This window comes from Erythrolamprus reginae, chromosome 1 (genome assembly GCF_031021105.1).
Source record: "Erythrolamprus reginae isolate rEryReg1 chromosome 1, rEryReg1.hap1, whole genome shotgun sequence".
NCBI classification, from domain to species: Eukaryota; Metazoa; Chordata; class Lepidosauria; order Squamata; family Dipsadidae; genus Erythrolamprus; species Erythrolamprus reginae.
The window spans coordinates 278,650,726-278,671,476 of NC_091950.1; the positions used below are offsets into that span (position 1 = coordinate 278,650,726).

The window sequence follows — 20,751 nt, forward strand, 5'->3', positions numbered from 1 at the left end:
CTAGAAGATTCAATGGTTGCTTGGTGAGATTAGGAAAAAGTGGGGGTTTCTATCTGAGTTATATTTACATACGGGCACACTGAAACAACACTGAAGATATTGTTCTAACTGACATTCCTTCTTGAAGAAACAGCATTAGTCAGCTGCAGACTAGTATTAATTTTCAGACAGGCATTAAGATACTTTTACAGAAATAACCTAAACCTTTTATTTATTTTATTTATGCAGAATGCAGTGGGTGTGCAGTTTTGGATTGCTCCAGAATTTGTTTATGCAAGACCATTGTTGCATGGGCTGCCTTGGTTCCAGTATTTTTCCAAGTGCAACTCACAGTATTGGTTGTCAGTTTTAAAGCCTACAAAGTGTCTTTGAGGGCTTCTGCCCATTCCACCAAATCTAACCAGATGGGCATTCTCTTGGTCCCCTCTATCAAACAGTACCATCTTGCAGGAATAAGGAAGTGTCTCTCTCACTGAAATTCAGATGCCACCCTCTTGGCCTGGTCTGGGACAACTTGCCACAGTCAACTCGCCTTGGCCAACTCGCTCTGGTCAACTTGCTGTAGCTAACTTGACACAACATACCATGGGAGATAACTCTATGCGATAAATATTATCCGCCACTGTTTCTTCATAATCGCAAAGAAACAATGGCAGATAACACTTATTGCATTGAGCTACTGTATGTGTGTGGAATTGTCCTGTGGCAAATTGTCCCATGGCGAGTTGGCGGCAATGAGTTGTTCATGGGAAGTTGGCAATGGTGAGATGACCATGGCGATCTGGCCACATTAAGTTGTCCCGTTCCATCTTGGCCTTCCGGAGAGGTGTTAAAATGTGCCCCCCCTTCAGCATTAGGGGGACCCCTAATGTACATATGTTTGTTATTATTGAATTGTTGTTGTTGTTGTTGTTCTTATTATTTTGCCACCATAGGATTATTTTCATCAGTTGGTGGGGGGTTTCATATTGGGTGGATTTCTCCCTGCTCAGAGTTAGGTATTCGTGTGGAACTCATTACCGGACTCAATAGTGTCAACCCCTAACCCCTAACATTTCTCCCTTAGACTATCCACGATTGACCTCTCCAGGTTGCTAAGAGGCCAGTAAGGGGCGTACATAAGTGCACTGGTGTGCCTTTCGTCCCCTGTCCAATTGTCTTTCCTTTCTCTCACTTATCATATATATTTTCTTTTTTTCAGATGTCCTCTCCTCTAAGTTCACTTTTACCCTTATATATATATTAGTACATGTCTATTTTTCTTCCTATGTATTTGTGTATTGGACAAATGAATAAATGAATACAGTGATCCCCCGTTTATTGCGTCCCCAACCATTGCGAACAGAGTACTTCGCTATTTTTCAACCCGGAAGTCAAAATACCATCTACGCATGCGTGCCCGTGGGCACGCATGCGTAGATGGCAACCGGGAGATCAGCTGCTGGGCGGCTTCCCTGAGTCTTCCCCCTCTTGCTGGCGTCAGCGAGGAGTTTCCCCACCGCCCACGCAAACTCCTCGCTGCCGCCCGCCCTTCGCCTGCCCACGCCGTTCATTCTCGCCGCACGGGCCTGTCCACGCTGTCTCTCGGCGCTTTCGAGCTGAGTCGGGGAGCGAGTTCGCTCCCGGACTCAGCACGAAAGCGCCGAGAGACAGCGCCAAGGAACGGGCCTGTCCACGCTGTCTCTCGGCGCTTTCGAGCTGAGTCGGGGAGCGAGTTCGCTCCCGGACTCAGCACGAAAGCGCCGAGAGACAGCGCCAAGGAACGGGCCTGTCCACGCTGTCTCTCGGCGCTTTCCAGCTGAGTCGGGGAGCGAGTTCGCTCCCGGACTCAGCACGAAAGCGCCGAGAGACAGCGCCAAGGAACGGGCCTGTCCACGCTGTCTCTCGGCGCTTTCCAGCTGAGTCGGGGAGCGAGTTCGCTCCCGGACTCAGCACGAAAGCGCCGAGAGACAGCGCCAAGGAACGGGCCTGTCCACGCTGTCTCTCGGCGCTTTCCAGCTGAGTCGGGGAGCGAGTTCGCTCCCGGACTCAGCACGAAAGCGCCGAGAGACAGCGCCAAGGAACGGGCCTGTCCACGCTGTCTCTCGGCGCTTTCGAGCTGAGTCGGGGAGCGAGTTCGCTCCCGGACTCAGCACGAAAGCGCCGAGAGACAGCGCCAAGGAACGGGCCTGTCCACGCTGTCTCTCGGCGCTTTCCAGCTGAGTCGGGGAGCGAGTTCGCTCCCGGACTCAGCACGAAAGCGCCGAGAGACAGCGCCAAGGAACGGGCCTGTCCACGCTGTCTCTCGGCGCTTTCCAGCTGAGTCGGGGAGCGAGTTCGCTCCCGGACTCAGCACGAAAGCGCCGAGAGACAGCGCCAAGGAACGGGCCTGTCCACGCTGTCTCTCGGCGCTTTCCAGCTGAGTCGGGGAGCGAGTTCGCTCCCGGACTCAGCACGAAAGCACCGAGAGACAGCGCCAAGGAACGGGCCTGTCCACGCTGTCTCTCGGCGCTTTCGAGCTGAGTCGGGGAGCGAGTTCGCTCCCGGACTCAGCACGAAAGCGCTGAGAGACAGCGCCCCCCGGACCCCCAACCCGGGTTTGGGGGGCTGCTAGGAAGCCCCCCATGCCGGCGGCAAACAGCCGCGCCGCCCCCAATCTTCGGCTCCTCGCTAGCGCTGTGGGAGTAAAAACACCATCTGCACATGCGCAGATGGTGTTTTTACTTCCGCATCGCTACTTCGCGAAAACCCGCTCGTTGCGGGGGCTCCTGGAACGGAACCCTCGCAACGAGCGGGGGATCACTGTAATTGAATAAATAAATGAATGAATAATTGAATAAATAAATAAATAAATAAATAAAAATAAATAAATAAATTCAAGATGGGAGCTATATAAAATTTCTAAATAAATACATCTCTCTTCTTACCTCCTCATTATATCAGGAAGAAGATACCCGTTGCTTTTGAGCAAAATGGAAAAGGAGGTATGAAAGCTGAGCGCAAACGTGTGCCAAAGTCTTCACTACAGCAGAGTGAAGGACAGACAGATGAGAAGGGAAGTAAAGAAAGGCGTGATGGGAGGAGATTAGAAAAAGGGAGGTCTCAAGACTACTCTGACTTCCCTCCCCATTTTGAGGAAGGCAAGACGGCTAATGAAGAAAAACAGAGGAAAGAAGATGAATACACCAGATACAGGAGCGATCCAAATCTTGCAAGGTACCCTGTGAAACCCCACCCTGAGGAACAGCAGATGCGCATGCATGCAAAGGTTTCAAAAGTGCGGCATGAGAGAAGACACAGCGATGTTGCCTTGCCTCATACTGAAGTTGAGGAGCCTGAGGTGCCTGAGAATAACCTTGGAAAGCATTCCCAGTTGCAAGGAACTCAGGATATAAAACCCCATGTGGATGCCCAGAGGACATATCCAATAGAAAGAACAGGTGATGTCAGGATATCCATTTCTAAACAATTAATTTCTCATGCCCCATCAACGCCTCGCCATAGCATGGTTCTTACGGAACATTTAGAATCCAAAAATCATGACTCCTTTAAAGCACAAACTCGCTTAGATCCCAGCTCTGCTATTCTTAGTCGGAAGGCAAAGCGAGAGAAAATGGAAACCATGCTAAGAAACGATTCCCTTAGTTCTGATCAATCAGAATCAGTACGACCCTCTCCCCCCAAACCTCATAGATCAAAGCGTGGTGGGAAAAAAAGGCAGATGTCCATCAGCAGCTCTGAGGAAGAAGGAGCATCAACACCTGAATATACCAGCTGTGATGATGTAGAAATAGAAAGTGAAAGTGTCAGTGAAAAAGGTAAGTCTTCCTTTAAAAAAGAAAAGAAAGCAAAAAGTATTGTACCAACTGTATCTGTTTATGTGTGTATGTATACTATATATACATATTTGTTTTCGTAGATTTTCGTAGATTTATATATACATATTCTCTATACACCAATTATTATATGGTTGTTACGTCAGTGTTATGCTAATATGGTGAAGGTGTTCAAGCGGTAACATTTTAAAATCTGAACTACTGCAAGCTCTTATGGATTGAGTTAAATCTTGGTAAGAGAATTATAGTTATTAAAATACTATTTATTTGATGGCCAGTGAAAATAAGCAGTAAGGACCATATACTTACTTAAGAGCCGCAGTGACATAGTGGTTAGAATGTAGTACTGCTTCTGCCTGCCGGCTGCCTGCAATTTGGCAGTTCGAATCTACAAAGAAGGATTAGATATAGGAAGAAAATAGGAAGGGTTAGAAAGGAAGGAAACTCGCTTTTCTCTCTTACTATATTTTCAGTATATCTAAGATGACCCTTTCTTTTTAATGTTACATTATTTGGGGACTGGGGGAGCTATCAGGGGTGGGCTACTGCCTGGATGGTGGGGAACACAGTGGGGTAGTGAAAATTGAACTCCACCGCAGAGCACCCAATTTGCACTGAAAGATTTTGAAAGAAAATGCAGGGCGTCCTGCATAAGCCACGCCCACAGTGTGGTAGTAAAGTTTTTGGTAGCCCTTCACTGGGAACTCTACTCTTTTTTAGTGTAAGAAACAAATTGGTGCTCTCTCCTCCACCAAGTTTTCATACTGTTACTTACCAGCAACCATCATTTCAGTTGATTGCCTCCTATTAAGATTGGCCACCATGAGAAGCAAAGGTAAAATTTCATATCTCTAACCATAGACTTAATTCAACAATCTGTACTACCTTGCTACATTGTTATCAGTTGCTAATTATTTTAATGGCTCATAAACTAAGGGCCTTTTACAAGATACCATATTTTTTAAAGCATAAGATGCACCTTTTCACCTCCCAAAAGAGCTCGAAAACTTGGGTGCGTCTTTATACATCCACTGTGACCCCTCCCTTCCAGCCACCCCCACCCTTTGGTCTCTGCTGTCCAGCAATTTACCTCCTTGCAGCAAACAACACAGAGCCTGTTAAGCCAAGCAACTGATTATCAGCTTCCCGATCCTCAGCTGATTCTCCAGCCTGTAGGTGAAGTCCACAGTCAGTGGGTTGACATTCGTCCGTCAACCAATCAGGACTGAGGAAAAAAACTAGACTCTCCTACAGCTGAGAATCACCGTTCAGGTAAGGAAATTCAACGGTTGATTTTGTGCTAAAATGAAAGTGAAACTAAAGCTGCAAGGAGGCAAACTGGGAGGGAGAGGCAGAGGCAGGATTTTATTTTCTTGTGCTAATCAGTTGCCGAATCTGGATGCAAGGAGGTAAATCAATAACTATAAATGTCTGTACAATGGTCAAATTATTAGACTTATTTTTTAAAGACTGCTTTATTATTGTTCTAGACAACCAAATGAAGAAGCTTTTTAAAATAAATGCTTGATCTGAAGAGGCCCAGTTACCGTATCTTCTTTTAAAAATCAGAGAATAATGTATATTTCAAGAAAGCCACATCAATTTTAACAGCTCTGTACAAGTATAGTCTGAAATGTAACAGTATCCTGTTTTCTATTAAGATATGGCAGCTGAGTTAAACCTTGACTTAGTCATGTTTAGAATAGATCTATTTAAATAACTGGGAAGAGTTATTGTGACTACTTTTAAGAAAATTTCTGGCATTAATATACTGCCATAATGTACATTTCTCCAATTCTTTGCTATTTCTATGGATCAGGCACATATGCACAGAAATACACAGCCAACAGTGTATATCATCTGTGCTTTTTTGCTGTTCTGCAAATTGCTGGGAGGCAGAGGCCTTTGTTAATTGTTTTCCTCCCCCAAAACTAAGGTGCGTCTTGTACTCCGAAAAATACAGTATGTATTTATAATGTCCAAGGTGAGATCAAGTTCTAAGAAAATTTGTCCCCCAAGTCCCCTGACTCAGTTCCAAAATTTAAACCAAATGAAACTTCTAGAGCCTATAGGAAAATAAGGAAGCAAAAATTGGCAGCTGTCTTTAATATACAGGTAGTCCTTGACTTAACAACAATTCAATTAGGGATGATTCAAAGTTTCAATGGCAGTGAAAAAAGTGACTGCAATCAGTCTTCCCTCTTACAACCAACAGAGCTTCCCCTCAAAAACTACACAATTTGAATTCATGGCTATTAGCATGTAATAATGATGGATGCAGTATCCTGGAGTCATGAGATCACCATTTGTGACCTTCTAAGTCATCTTTTAAAAAACATAGTCCATGGAGGAAGCTGTATTTTCTTAATGGTCCTGTGTGTCACTTAACAACTACAGTGGTTTGCTTAACAGCCGTGGCAAAAATGTTGTAAAATCAGGTCAACTTATTTGCTTTGCTTAACCACGGATATTCTGCTCCCAATAGTAGTGAAAAGTTGAGGACTATCTGTACATGCATGAACTTGTGTGTGTATAATGAAGGATTATTGCAAGTTTTAGATGCCTTTTCTTAGAAGACAATATACGAAACCTGGGCTTCCATCCATTCTTACCAGTAGCTAGTTTTCTGACTCAGCTATAAGATTGCCACATACATCATTTGAAAGGTCAATCTGAACCTTTACTTTATTGATTACACATCTAGTGAAATTATGAAAATAAGATATTCAAATTGAAATTGGAAAGTATAAAATGCTCCCAAAAAAGGTCTAGTTTGCAGATAACATACCTTAGCAATGCATGCACAGGTCTCTGTGTTAAACAAAGTCTTGATCATAGGGACTCCCATTCGTTTCCGTTATTCTTCCATGGCTGTAAAATAAATTATGATTCATTTAGGATTCCTACCATGCCATTTATGGTTTAACATTTATTGATCAATTGCTAAAAGATCACCTTCAAACCTGACATGAATCTATTTTGTTTGGCAAGCAAGAATTTAATGCACCATCCAATTTTTCCATTTTCTACATAGGACCATATCAAGTAAAAAAGCTGTAAGTCTTTCTAGGTGTTGCAAGGTATTTTAAATAAATACTAGGTCACCTAAACTCTATAAATCTTTTCTTCACATTTTTGGTTTAGTGCAGGAGTCAAAATGATAGATTCTGAAATAAATGTGTATAACAACATCTAGCAAAAGAAGGCTCATCGCATAAGAAGTTGGCTTCATGGTCATACTAACATGAAATTAGGATTTTCCCCTACTCCTATATTCTACCATGTCTTTTGTTTACCTTTTATTTAATATTCTGCACTCTGGGATGATAGTAAACATGCCTTATTACATGTCATACTATCAGATTTATATTTTATCTCTACTGAATAATCATTTTCAAATTAAATTTACCTAGTTACCTTAGTATTTTTTATAAGATCTAGCTACTAGGTCATCCTTATCCTTTATAAAATCTAGCTACTAGGTCATCCTTATCCTTATTCCCTTCTTTATGCTTTGTCCAATTTCTCTAAATTCTTCTGAAGGTCTGATCCCCAGAATCTAAGGTGGGATCTGATCAGTGCACTTGAATGAAAGTATGCCAGATAAATTTACATCATTTATTGAACTGAGGTTAAAGGCAAAGCAAGTTGCTCAAAATATATGTACTTGAAAGGCTTCCGGTTGACATTGCTATGATACAGACGCAGGGAACAAGTCTCCTTGCCCCCTGTGCTGACTTCTGTTTGTGGGCTTCAAGAGGAGCCTAAGCTGCCCTGAAAGGGCATTGAAGCAAAGAGGGGCACCCTGAAAAGTCGAGGAGAGTTGCAGTTCTCCTGCCGGCCCCGGGGTTCCATCTCCCTCTCAGCCACGGAAAGAAGAGGAAGCCTAAAGATGGCTGCCACAAAGCTGGGACAGCTGGAGCTGGAGCGAAGTAGGTTAACAATGAGTGGAACCAGGGGGGTGGGGGAGAGGATTTTTACCTTAAATTTAACCCCAAGGAGCAATTCAGAATTATCTGCTCAGAATCAGCTGTTAAAGCAGTGGCTAGGCATTGGAGGAAACTGCCAGACCACCAGACTGGAAGTGAAGCGTGCAGGAGTGAAATAAACTTTGAAACTTTGAAATATACAGAGCTGGGATGATGTGGTACTGGGAAGGCATTTTAAAATGCTGGACTCACTTCTTTGCAAAACTTATGCTGCTTTTATAATTATTTTATAACAAAAAAACTCACTGTAAATGTTTGTATTGTTGTTCTATTGTTGTGAGCTTCCCTGAGTCCTCGGAGAGGGCGGCATACAAATCCAATGAATGAATGAATGAATGAATGAATGAATGAATGAATGAATGAATAAATAAATAAATAATCTAAATCTAAACTGATAGTGCCATCTGCTGACAGAAGAGAAAACTACAAGTCTGGAAATAAGTCTATATTACAAGCCTTGAAATATCAAATTGGTGTGAAAATTTTATTGCATTTACAGTGATCCCCCGATCATTGCGAGGGTTCCGTTCCAGGACCCCTAGCAATGATCGGGTTTTCGCGACAGTAGCGCTGCGGAAGTAAAAACACCATCTGCGCATGCGCAGATGGTGTTTTTCTTCCAGCGCTAGCAAGGAGCCGAAGATTGGGTTCTGGAGGGACTCAGGCTGGGAAGCAGCGCTGGGGTTTCCCCACCGCCCCACGCAAACTCCCTCGCTGCCCGCTTGCCCACCACCCTTCGCCCCGCCCACGCCGCTCGCTCACAGCCGCTTCCCAGCTGAGTCCTGAAGCCAATTCGCTTCAGCACTCAGCTGGGAAGCGGCGCGAAGGCGAACAGCGTGGGCGGGCGAAGGGCAGGCGAGCCGCGGGCGCGCGGGCAGGCAGGCGGCGGAGAAGCCGTTCACTCGCGCCGCTCGCTCGCGCCGCTGAGTCCCGAGACAAACGCGGAAGTTCGCCTTTGACGTTTGTCTTCGGGACTCAGTTGGGAAGCCGCGCGGCTGTTTTAAACATCGCCGCCGGCATGGGGGGCTTGCCAGCACCCCCCGGACCCCCAACCCGGGTTTGGGGGGCTGCTAGGAAGCCCCCCATGCCGGCGGCGATGTTTTAAAACAGCCGCGCGGCTTGCCAACTGAGTCTCGAAGACAAACGTCAAAGGCGAACTTCCGCGTTTGTCTTCGGGACTCATTGGGAAGCCGCGCGGCTGTTTTAAAACATCGCCGCCGGCATGGGGGGCATGCCAGCCCCCCCCGAACACGGGTGGCCGGGCGAGCAGCGAGCGAACAGCGGGTGGCCGGGCGAAGGGCGGGCGAGCGGCGAAGGGCGGGTGAGCGGGTGCTGGGGGGGGCTTCTCGCCCTCCCGCCAGCAAGAGGGCGAGCGGCGGGCGCTGCGGGCAGGCAGGCGGCGGACAAGCCGTTCGCTCGCGCCGCTTCCCAGCTGAGTCCTGAAGCCAATTCGCTTCAGGACTCAGCTGGGAAGCGGCGCGAGCGAACGGCGTGGGCGGGTGAAGGGCGGGCGAGCGGCAGCGAGGAGTTTGCGTGGGCGGTGGGGAAACTCCTCGCTGATGCCTGCCGCTCGCCCTCCTGCCAGCAAGAGGGGGAAGACCCAGGGAAGCCGCCCAGCAGCTGATCTGCCCGGCGCCATCTACGCATGCGTGGCCATAAAAAAAGGGCGCGCATGCGCAGATGGTGTTTTGACTTCTGGGTTGAAAAATCGCGATTTAGCCCGTTCGCAATGATCGGGATCACGATACCCGGGGGATCACTGTACTTCTAATAACTCTATGATTATTGGATTATTGGAGACCCAAGTACAGTATAACCTCTGGAATTACGTAAATGGAACTGATTGTTAATGGCACATAAATAATTGGGGTTAGCATACTCCTTGAAGAGTTACTTAAAGATGGAATAAATAGTTCTCGGATTGTTGGATAAAAATTGAATTTTTAAGAAGAAAACAAGGTGCCCAATAAAGGAGAGATGAGTGGATTTACTTTTTCAAAATATAAAAAACATTATGGAGAAAGGATTTAAAGAGATTATGAAAAAATGGAAAATACCATACAAGGGATGATGAGGAAAGATCAAGACACCCAGGAAAAGGAGGCATCAACAGAAGGAATGAAGAAGGAGGAAGACAAAGAGGCAGTAACAGTGGAAATAATAACAGCTGATGGACTAAACTGGGGGATAATATATTAGAGGGAGATGGTAGGTTTGAAAGCAATATAGGGGCCTTGGTAGAAATGTTAGAAATTTGGCAGTGGAAGAGGGTAGAGGTGGTTGGAATACCTAGATTTAAGAGAGGAATTTGGGAGTCAAGTAAAAAAGAAAAGAAAAGCATAGCAATTAGAGTATTGAAGCGGACAAGGGACGATGGATAGATTTTTAAAAATTACTATTATATTGTCTTGATTTACTTTTCTCCTTTCCTGTTTTTCTTGTAAAGCACAGCAAATAAAGTATTGAAGCAGGCAAGAGATGCTAAATGGATGGTTTTTCCCCCTGTTGTTGTGAGTTACTTTTTCTTTGCTTTCGCTCTCTTCTTCCTTTTCCATTTTTCTGTTTTTTAAGTAGGTGACATGATTAGTAGTTAGACAAAAAAGAAAGGAAAATGCATATTTATAACCACCCAAAGAATATTTTGCTAAATGAAAACCACATGCTTTTGCAATAATAAATCCCAACAGCAGTTTTGAATACTGACTCACCATGTATAGCAGTGGTCCATAACATTTTTGGTACCACAATTTCTTGGAAGACAATTTTTCCATGGACCACCACCGTGGGAGCACACCTTTAAAAAAAAAAAATTATTAATTTTTTTTTACAACAAATAAAGAAACAAAAAGAAAACTTAAAAAGGAAGTGCCCAACACCAATAAACCCCACCACCATTTAGGGGGTTAAATTATTTCCAATAAATTTCAATTTCTTCCTTAGCTCCGGTTTACACTTCTTTACATACAAAAAGTGATTGTAATTTATTTTTCACATTGTCGTCATAAATTCTACTTAAGATATAACTTTTCACCTTATTCCATCGTGCCATCAGCTTCTCCAATTCGTGGGAGCACACCTTGATCCCTCACATGTGCAGTTTACAATAGAGTTCATTTTTCCTATGAGAATCTAATACCTGATGATCTGAGGTGGAGCTGAGAAAGTGATGGAGAGTGGCTACAAATGCAGGTGAAGCTTCGCTTGCTTACCTACAGTACCTCTCATCTGCAACTGTACAGCCCAGTTCCTAACAGGCCATAGACCACTACTGGTCCATGAACTGGGCGTTGTGGATCCCTGATGTACACCATATCTTTACATTCACTAGTATGAACTTGCAAAAAAAGTTTTTTGCAAATCATAAAGAGAAAGCCCTTTTCTCACTAGACCTTCAGCTGACAATGAAGTCAGTTCCCTAGCCACCCTGAGTCCTTCGGGATTGGGTGGAATAGAAGGATGGATAGATAGATAGATAGATAGATAGATAGATAGATAGATAGATAGATAGATAGATAGATAGAGATTGATTGATTGATTATGGACAGTAGACAGTGATGAAAATTGGTGTGACAGTCATCATCATCCAAGAGCTTTCTCCCACAGGTGCAGGATTTGTTTTTCAGATCAGTATCGATCAAATTGGCCTGATAGTGGATGCTACAATTTGTATCTTTATTTAAGAATATATACATGTGATCAAAGAACACTATATATTTGTGTCTTGTTAACTGATGCAAACACAATGTATATTTCCTTGCCCATCATCACTACTCCCTGCTGCACTTATCTCACATCTGCTTGGGAGGATTGGAATGCTATGAAAGGAAAAGTGAGGGCCTACATCTGTCCAGGTGACATCTGATTTAACCTAACATGAAGTGAAGCAATGCGTTATGAGTATATTTGTGGTACATTAGCAGTAGGCAGCTTGAGCAGGCAAGATTGGGTGCTTCTACAGAATCTCTCCAAAGACTTTTCTGTACATCAGTCCTTAACTTGAATATTTAAGGACAGAAGAGACAAGAAGCAGTAAGAAAACAGATTACAAAAGGGAAATGATAATTTTTGGATCCTTGGCAAAATTCTCTGACTGAAGCAGAGTTAATTGCACAATAAACACTTGGCGTGGAAGTATCTTTTCAGCTTCTGGAATAACACAAAGCTTTTCTCACTAGACCTTCAGCTGACAATGAAGTAAGTTCCCTAAACTCTGCTGAGCAATAATGTCTCACAACGTTTTAGGGTAGTTCAAATAAACGAGATGTAGTCTAGAACACAAAGTCCATTTCAAGCGTATTTTAAAAGTTAAGTTAATTGAATTTCTGGTCATACGTCCGGCGCTATCAGAAGTGAGGACCATGAGGGCTACAATAGCTAAGGTATATGAGCTTCAGTTGTGCTTGGTGCTATCTCACATTAAAGGCTATTCTACGAGAAGTGCCACCACTTCTGCGGCTCAGGTGACTCAGGCATCCCTTGAAGAAGTGTGCTGGGCGGCGACTTGGTTGTCCCCATCTCCCTTTGTGAGGCCTTAGAAAATTTACATTTTTGCATTGGCTGAAGCTTCATTTGGAAGGAGGGTGTTACCACAGGTCGTTCAGGTCTAGTAGGACAGCCGGTTTTGACATATCCCATTCCTGGATGCTATATCCACTAAAGAGAGAAGGGGCATTGGTCTTATCTGATACGCCTCTTCTCTGAAATGTGGATATAGCATCCTGTCCTATGTGGTCAATGTTGATTGTTGGCTTTAGTCAGGCTTCAGGAAGCCAAAGTATTTAACTGACTATGGCACAACAGTCTGTCACTTCATTTCTTTTTTTCAAGCTGTCAAGCATGGGAACAAGGGTGGCACCTAACAGTTTTGACAGACTCAGTCCATTCAGAGGGCAGACAGATGTAACCCATTTCTGGATGTTATATCCATATTTTGGAGAAATAGGTGTATCCGGTAAGACCAACGCCTCATATCTAAGGAAAGGAGATAGAAGTTAGAACAGATAGCTTTAAAACTAGGCAGTGAGAAAGGGGAGAGAGGGAAGAAAAAATTAGATTGCATAGTCAGAATGCATATGTAGAAGTAGGTGGAATAAAAGACTTAAGAGAAGCATATGGGAGGGTTAAGGTTAGGGTCAGGGTTGGGTTAGGGTTAGGGTTAGAAAGTACTGATGTGGGCAAAAGATGATGAATAAAAAAGAGAGTAAAAGATCATCAATATATTCTAACAAAAAACATGCATTAATATTAGAACTATATAGACTGGATAATTTATTTTTATGTAGTGTGACAGATATTAAAGATAATATTTTAATATAAATAGATATGAAGACTGAAATATGGGAATGATGAATAATAATTAAGCATTAATTGGAAAATTAGAGATTGAATGTTGGGATTATTAAATATGCATAAAAATATGATTAGCAGTAAAATGATAAAATTAAACAATGGGTAATTAGGTAATGAAAGAATTAGTATAATAATATACATATTTTAATGCAAACATGTATATTAATAGCAGAATCAAACGGATTAGATGATTGGAAAGAACATGAATAGATTTACAGAATATCTCAGGGACCGCCTTCTGCCGCACGAATCCCAGCGACCAGTTAGGTCTCACAGAGTGGGTCTTCTCCGGGTCCCGTCAACCAAACAATGTCGCTTGGCGAGACCCAGAGGAAGAGCCTTCTCTGTGGCGGCCCCGACCCTCTGGAACCAACTCCCCCCAGAGATTAGAATTGCCCCCACCCTCCTTGCCTTTCGTAAGCTGCTTAAAACCCACCTCTGCCGCCAGGCATGGGGGAACTAAGATACACTTTCCCCCTAGGCTTTCACAATTTTATGTATGGTATGTTTGTATGTATGATTGGTTTTTATATAATGGGTTTTTAACTGTTTTTTTTTTAGTATTGGATTTTGTTGTACTGTACTGTTTTACTGCTGTTGTTAGCCGCCCCGAGTCTGCGGAGAGGGGCGGCATACAAATCCAATTAATAATAATAATAATAATAATAATAATAATAATAATAATAATGATAATAATAATAAATGTTTAAATGATTGTAATTGATATTAGAAATGTACATTGAAACACTGAATAATGAGAGAATGAAGGGTGTAACTTTAATATATATAGATGTGAAGAGCTAAAGAAGGGAAAAATAAATAACAAAGCAGGTGGAAGATGGAAAATAGAAAAGAAACATCTTTGAATGTTACAGTGACATGGGAAAAAAAGTTAAAATAGAGATAGAAATAAAAGAGGAATAATTGTGTGTGTGTGTATGAATGTATGTATATGCAAGCTGATAAGGAGGAGAGCTTGTAGTCTAGAGGCTAAGGCCACTGACTTACAAGGCAGAGGTTGCAGGTTCAAATTCCAGCAAGGGTAAGGCTGGCTGATGTGAGCAAATAAGGTCAAAATAGATCTAATCTCTCTTCATTTTCATTATCAGCAAAAAATGTTACACACACACACACACACACACACACACACACACAGAGAGAAATATATGTAATAAAAAGAGGGAGATTTAGAAACTGAAGGGTGGTAGTATTAGGTATATTTAAATAATGCGAAACAATTAAAATGAAATGTAATAATTATGAGTAATAATATTACGTCTATTTGTATCAAAAAATATGATACCCAGATATCACTCTTTTTACTCATTGATATGTATAAATAATATAAGAAAAAAAGAATTAATTGTTTCCTTTCAAACTCCAATTTTACTTCTTACAAATGTCTCCTCTGAGAATTATTAAAAAAGAAAACACGGATGAAATAAAAGCAGTGAGCAAGATTCACTTTGCAGCCTATTTAGTAATAGAAACATAGAAGACGGACGGCAGAAAAAGACCTCATGGTCCATCTAGTCTGCCCTTATACTATTTCCTGTACTTTATCTTAGGATGGATATATGTTTATCCCAGGCATGTTTAAATTCAGTTACTGTGGATTTACCAACCACGTCTGCTAGAAGTTTGTTCCAAGGATCTACTACTCTTTCAGTAAAATAATATTTTCTCATGTTGCTTTTGATCTTTCCCCCAACTAACTTCAGATTGTGTCCCCTTGTTCTTGTGTTCACTTTCCTATTAAAAACACTTCCCTCCTGAACCTTATTTATTCCTTTAACATATTTAAATGTTTCGATCATGTTCCCCCTTTTCCTTCTGCCCTCCAGACTATACAGATTGAGTTCATTAAGTCTTTCCTTATACGTTTTATGCTTAAGACCTTCCACCATTCTTGTAGCCTGTCTTTGGACCCGTTCAATTTTGTCAATATCTTTTTGTAGGTGAGGTCTCCAGAACTGAACACAGTATTCCAAATGTGGTCTCACCAGCGCTCTATATAAGGGGATCACAATCTCCCTCTTCCTGCTTGTTATACCTCTAGCTATGCAGCCAAGCATCCTACTTGCTTTTCCTACTGCCCGACCACACTGCTCACCCATTTTGAGACTGTCAGAAATCACTACCCCTAAATCCTTCTCTTCTGAAGTTTTTGCTAACACAGAACTGCCAATGCAATACTGTACTCAGATTGAGGATTCCTTTTTCCCCAAGTGCATTATTTTACATTTGGAAACATTAAACTGCAGATCTAATATTTCATTAGATCTTCTGTATATTGATTAAAAATAAGATGGACGTATTCATTAGGACACAAGTCAGTCCAAACTAATATTACCAATCCCTACTTTGTCGAAGAGACGGAGTAACGACACGGACACAAGAGCTGGATTTAAAACTGGGTCATTTTTATTAACATAAATTAGCATAATTTAATTTAAATAAATTAGCATAACCACATAACTAAATATGACCCAAACAATGGACCTGCAGGGTCAAACAAATACTTCCGGGGCGGAAATGACGTAGCAATAAACATTCCTGGGCAACATATGGGCGTATCTCGATGCTAGTCCAGGTGAGGGACCACTCCCTCACCTGAGACCCTGCCATGCACTTGCATGAGGGGGGTCCCGCCGGCTAACCCCTACCCGGGGACTTCAAGGTGCGGGACCCAAAGACAGGTTCCCCCCAACTGCTCAGGTCGCTTCCACCACAAGCTTGGAGAGAACCTGTCAATCATCCCCAAAGATGCCCAAGGGAGAACGCGCAGTTGCTAAACCACCACCCAGTTTTCCGCCCCTAACCTGCCTACCCAAATGACCAAAGGTAAGCCAATCAGCCTAAAAGGTGCAAGCATCCCCTAACCGCACATCCATCTCCCCAGTGTGGAATGGGCGAAAAAACGGCCCAGCCTAAGGGGCAAAGCCGCAAAAAATTCCCATTCGGCCCCCCTAGGGGCGACCCATAATAGCACACTGCAAAATAAGGAGGGCGGGTGGGTGTCTGCTCAGGCTGCGAGTCCGGGCGAACAGGCTTGGCCCAGGGCCTGCAAGCCCTTAAATAGGGCCAGTAAGCCCCGCCCGGACCACGCAGCATGTCAGGCCATGTAGGCCTGACTCTCGGCCGAAATCTCGTCTCGTGAGATTTTGGCCAAAAACAAAATGGCGGCCGCCATGGGGAGTCCGGTGTCTCCCCCGACCCTCCGACAAACACTGCCGGCGGTAAGTCGCTGGCGCTATTCCCTCGCAGCTAAAACAGGCAGTCCTTGGCTTATGACCACAATTGAGCCCAAAATTTATGTTGCTAATTGAGTCGGTTGTTAAGTGAATTTTACCTCATTTTAAGACATTTTTTGCCACAATTGTTAAGTGAATCACTGAAGTTGTCAAGTTAGTAACACAATTGTTGAGTGAATCTGGCTTCCCCATTGACTCTGTTTGTGATTAGGCAACAGAAGGTGGTCACATGACCCTGGGACACTGCACATAAATATGAGTCAGTTGCCAAGCAACTGAATATTGATCATGTAACTATGGCGATGTTATAACGATGTTAAGTGTGAAAAACAATCAAATAAGTCATTTTTTTCAGTGCTGTTGTAACTTTGAACGGTCACTGAGTGAAACAATGATTACCTGTACGAGGAAGGAATACGATGAAGAAAATCACAAGAGCCAGAACTTCAAATCTTGAAGCCAATAGCTTTCTGGCAATCATTTGCAATTACTTTGGGATTCATCCCAAAATTTAATCTGTTGATGAAATTTTCTTTTTTTTCTTTTCTTTTTGCAGTGAAAACAAATTGTTTTATTAATGAGAATAATGTCCTTGACAGGTTGAAAATTCAGTGGTACGTAGAGTGGTACGTTGTGCGCATATAGTCTGGATTTCTTTAATCTATGCCAACATGAGATTAATCATAGCTTGGCCTAGAAAATGTTGATAAGGATTAGGTTTGTTTTTCATGACAATATTAAAAAAGTATTAAATACTATATCAAATCTGAGCTCTTGTGATTTTTTTGCTTTTCCATAGAGGCAGATGAGGTCAAAAGCAGAAAAGCAATGCTGCATAATGAAAGTTGACCTTACACAGTCAGTTCACTCCTCTCCCCTCTTTCTGTCTATGTGGTTGTCAGGTAAAATAGCTTAGTAAAGCAAACAAACTACTCTTCAGAGTTAAAAAGCTCAAAGAAAGATTTTAAGCAGTAATCCATGCTGGAAATACAGTTCAGTATCAATGATGGAAACATACCTTCTGATAGCAGGGAGAGGGTCCACTCACAGACTGATCCATTTCTATTTCTTCTGTGTCAAGTGTTTATTTCCTGAATATTTATTTTAACAAATATTGCTGCCTAGTTTTTCTCTTAGTTTATTCTGACTTCGAAGCATTCCTTCCTTTTAGGTTTACTTATAGCATGCTCATGGTCAGGTTTTCATATTGTTGTCTTTTAATATAACCCTGATACAATTACAGTGATCCCCCGTTTATTGCGTCCCCAACCATTGCGAACAGGGTACTTCGCGATTTTTCAACCCGGAAGTCAAAATACCATCTACGCATGCGTGCGTTTTTTCTATGGGCACGCATGCGTAGATGGCAACCGGGAGATCAGCTGCTGGGTGGCTTTCCTGGGTCTTCCCCCTCTTGCTGGCGTCAGCGAGGAGTTTCCCCACCGCCCACGCAAACTCCTCGCTGCCGCCTGCCCTTCGCCCGCCCACGCCGTTCATTCTCGCCGCTTTCGAGCTGAGTCCTGAAGCGAATTCGCTCCCGGACTCAGCTCGAAAGCGCCGAGAGACAGCGCCAAGGAACGGGCCTGTCCACGCTGTCTCTCGGCGCTTTCGAGCTGAGTCCTGAAGCGAATTCGCTCCCGGACTCAGCTCGAAAGCGCCGAGAGACAGCGCCCCCCGGACCCCCAACCCGGGTTTGGGGGGCTGCTAGGAAGCCCCCCATGCCGGCGGCAAACAGCCGCCCCGCCCCCAATCTTCGGCTCCTCGCTAGCGCTGTGGGAGTAAAAACACCGTCTGCACATGCGCAGATGGTGTTTTTACTTCTGCATCGCTACTTCGCGAAAACCCGCTCGTTGCGGGGGCTCCTGGAACGGAACCCTCGCAACGAGCGGGGGATCACTGTATTTTTCATGGTTATGTTAATCAGCTTGGGCTTGCGTTTTGAGAAAAAAATGGTACAGTGGTATCTCTACTTACAAACTTAATTCATTCCTTGACCAGGTTCTTAAGTAGAAAAGTTTGTAAAAAGAAGCAATTTTTCCCACAGGAATCAATGTAAAACCAAATAATGTGTGCGATTGGGCAAACCATAGGGAGGGTGGAGGCCCTGTTTCCTCCCAGGAGATTCCTAGAGAAGCCCTATGGAGGCTTCTCCCCGCCTTTTCCAGCCCTATTTCCTCCCAGGAGATTCCTAGAGAGGCCCCACAGAGGCTTCTCCCTGCCTTTTCCGGTTACAGTTTCGGAGGCTCGGGTTTGTAAATGGAAAATGGTTCTTGAGAAGAGGCAAAAAAATCTTGAACACCCGATTCTTATCTAGAAAAATTCGTAAGTAGAGGCATTCTTTGGTAGTGGTACCACTGTAGAAGTAAAAATGATATAATCTTGTCAGTGATTAGATGCCAGTTAGAGAAATAATGATGGGATAATAATGCTTCTCTGCCATTAAGCCAGTGCTTCTCAATTATTTTCTGTTACGCCCCCTCCCCCTAGGTAGAAGTAAACATTTTGTGCCTCCCTAATTCTCCATTGATGTGTGTCTCTTGGCCCATCCCACCTGACACGCCACTCCCAAATTGCACCCTACCTGGTGTTACCCTACCTTAGTTGCGCATCCTACCTGACACTTGTACTGGTTCCTCCGTCGCCGTCCTCAGCACTGTGTCCAGAGCAGCCTGTTCTAAAAGAAAACATCTCACAAGTTCAAGAAGTTTGATTGACGTTTTCTTTTAGAACATGTTGCCTTGGACACAATGCTGAGGAACGCAATGGAGGCACCAGTACAAGTGTCAGGTAGGAGGTGTGTCCTACTTCCTGTGGCAAAAAACCCCACATTCCCCGGGGTCACTTGCCCCCCAGCATTGCTCCACACACCCCAGGGGGGCCTGCCCCACTATTTGAGAAGCACTGCATTAAGCAGAGAAAGAAAAGGGTATGAATTCAGCTAACATTGAATTTATGGGCAATTAACAGTAAATACGGATGAATAGAGGATTCATAGATTGACAATTAGAACGATGATGGGCTCAGTGCATAGTTCCTTCTAAGCTGAGCAGTGAGCAATCGCTCACTTAAAAATCATCATCAACTCAGAGTTTTCCAAACCTGCCCAGAAGCCGAGAGGGAAAGAGTGAGAGGGAAGGAGAGAGAGAGGAAGAGAGGAAGAGAGAGAAACAGATAGAAAAAAGAGAGGAAGGAAAAGAAAAAGAAAAAGAATGGGAGTAAGGAAGAGAGAAAGAAAATCAAAATCTAGTTTGAAACTAGCTCAACTATTTAAGTGGCATTTTGATATTGATAGAGTTGCCCTATTATGAGCTCACTGTTATAGACACACAGTACAGTATTTTATTTTGAAATTCTCTGAGGCAAAACAGGGTGGGTTTTTTATTTGTTTGTTTGTTTATTTATTTATTTATTTATTTAATATTCTGTGCCGCCCAGTCCCGAAGGGACTGCCGCTCAGACACTATACTTTTCCGCCCACCCCCCAAAAAAAATTAGAGGGAACACTGGCTCAGTGTATCAAATGAATCCAAACCCAAACATGAAGAAAAAGAAGAACTAAATTCGGAAAGTAGAATAAAAAGCGAGCAGGCAGAACAATTAGATAATATTTCTGAGGAACCTCAACATTGGTAGACTGATTAAAAGAGAGAAAAGGATTGGGAGAGGAAAGGATTGAAGTATTACAGTATTGGAGACTGATGAAGAAGGCAGGAAATAAGTCCATGCAATAAACTAAATGGGTAAGTTAGAAAATTTTAAAAAGGCAAGCGGATTAGTGTTAGATCTGGATTTCTACTTCTGTTTTTTTCTCACACCCAGTTCTGCTTTTAGTCTGGCACCTTAAAGATGTGTTGGGTGTAGAAGATGAAATTAAGCACATCTAGGAAGCCTTGTATAAAGCAGGAAGGACTGCCAATGAAAGCTTCCTTATAGCTTTTACTAACCACCTGACTCTGTGCCTGAAATTTTGAAGAAACCCCTCTGGGCTGGATTGTTCCAGAGTTAAATCTGCCTGCCTTGGATAAGAAAGTCGGTTTGGTCTAGTGGGAAAGGTGCTGGCCTAGAAACTAGGAGACTGTGAGTTCTAATCCTACTTTGGTCTTGAAAGTTGGGTAGGTGACTTTGGATCAGACACAACCTCTCAGCTCAACCCAATATAACCCATGTTATATTGAGGAAATAGGAGGAGGGAGGAGTATTGGGTATGTTTGCCACCTTGAGTTATTTATAAAAAAAAGTAATACGGGCAGGATAAAAATCTAATAAATAAATAAGTACCTGGGAAGGCATCTGTCATTCACTTGCTTATAGTCCAGTCCATTTTTGCAGACTTAGCATTTCCCG

The 20,751-nt window shown here is 43.3% G+C and overlaps 1 protein-coding gene across 3 annotated transcripts in view; it reads left to right on the forward strand.

Moving 5' to 3' along the window:
- RIMS1 (regulating synaptic membrane exocytosis 1) overlaps positions 1-20,751 on the forward strand; it is a 342,317-nt gene that overhangs the window by 198,110 nt on the left and 123,456 nt on the right. For all 3 annotated transcript variants that reach the window (XM_070733057.1, XM_070733055.1, XM_070733056.1), the window contains one exon: positions 2,923-3,797. In XM_070733057.1, coding sequence (XP_070589158.1) covers positions 2,923-3,797 — 875 coding nt within the window. The remainder of the gene's footprint in view (positions 1-2,922; positions 3,798-20,751) is intronic.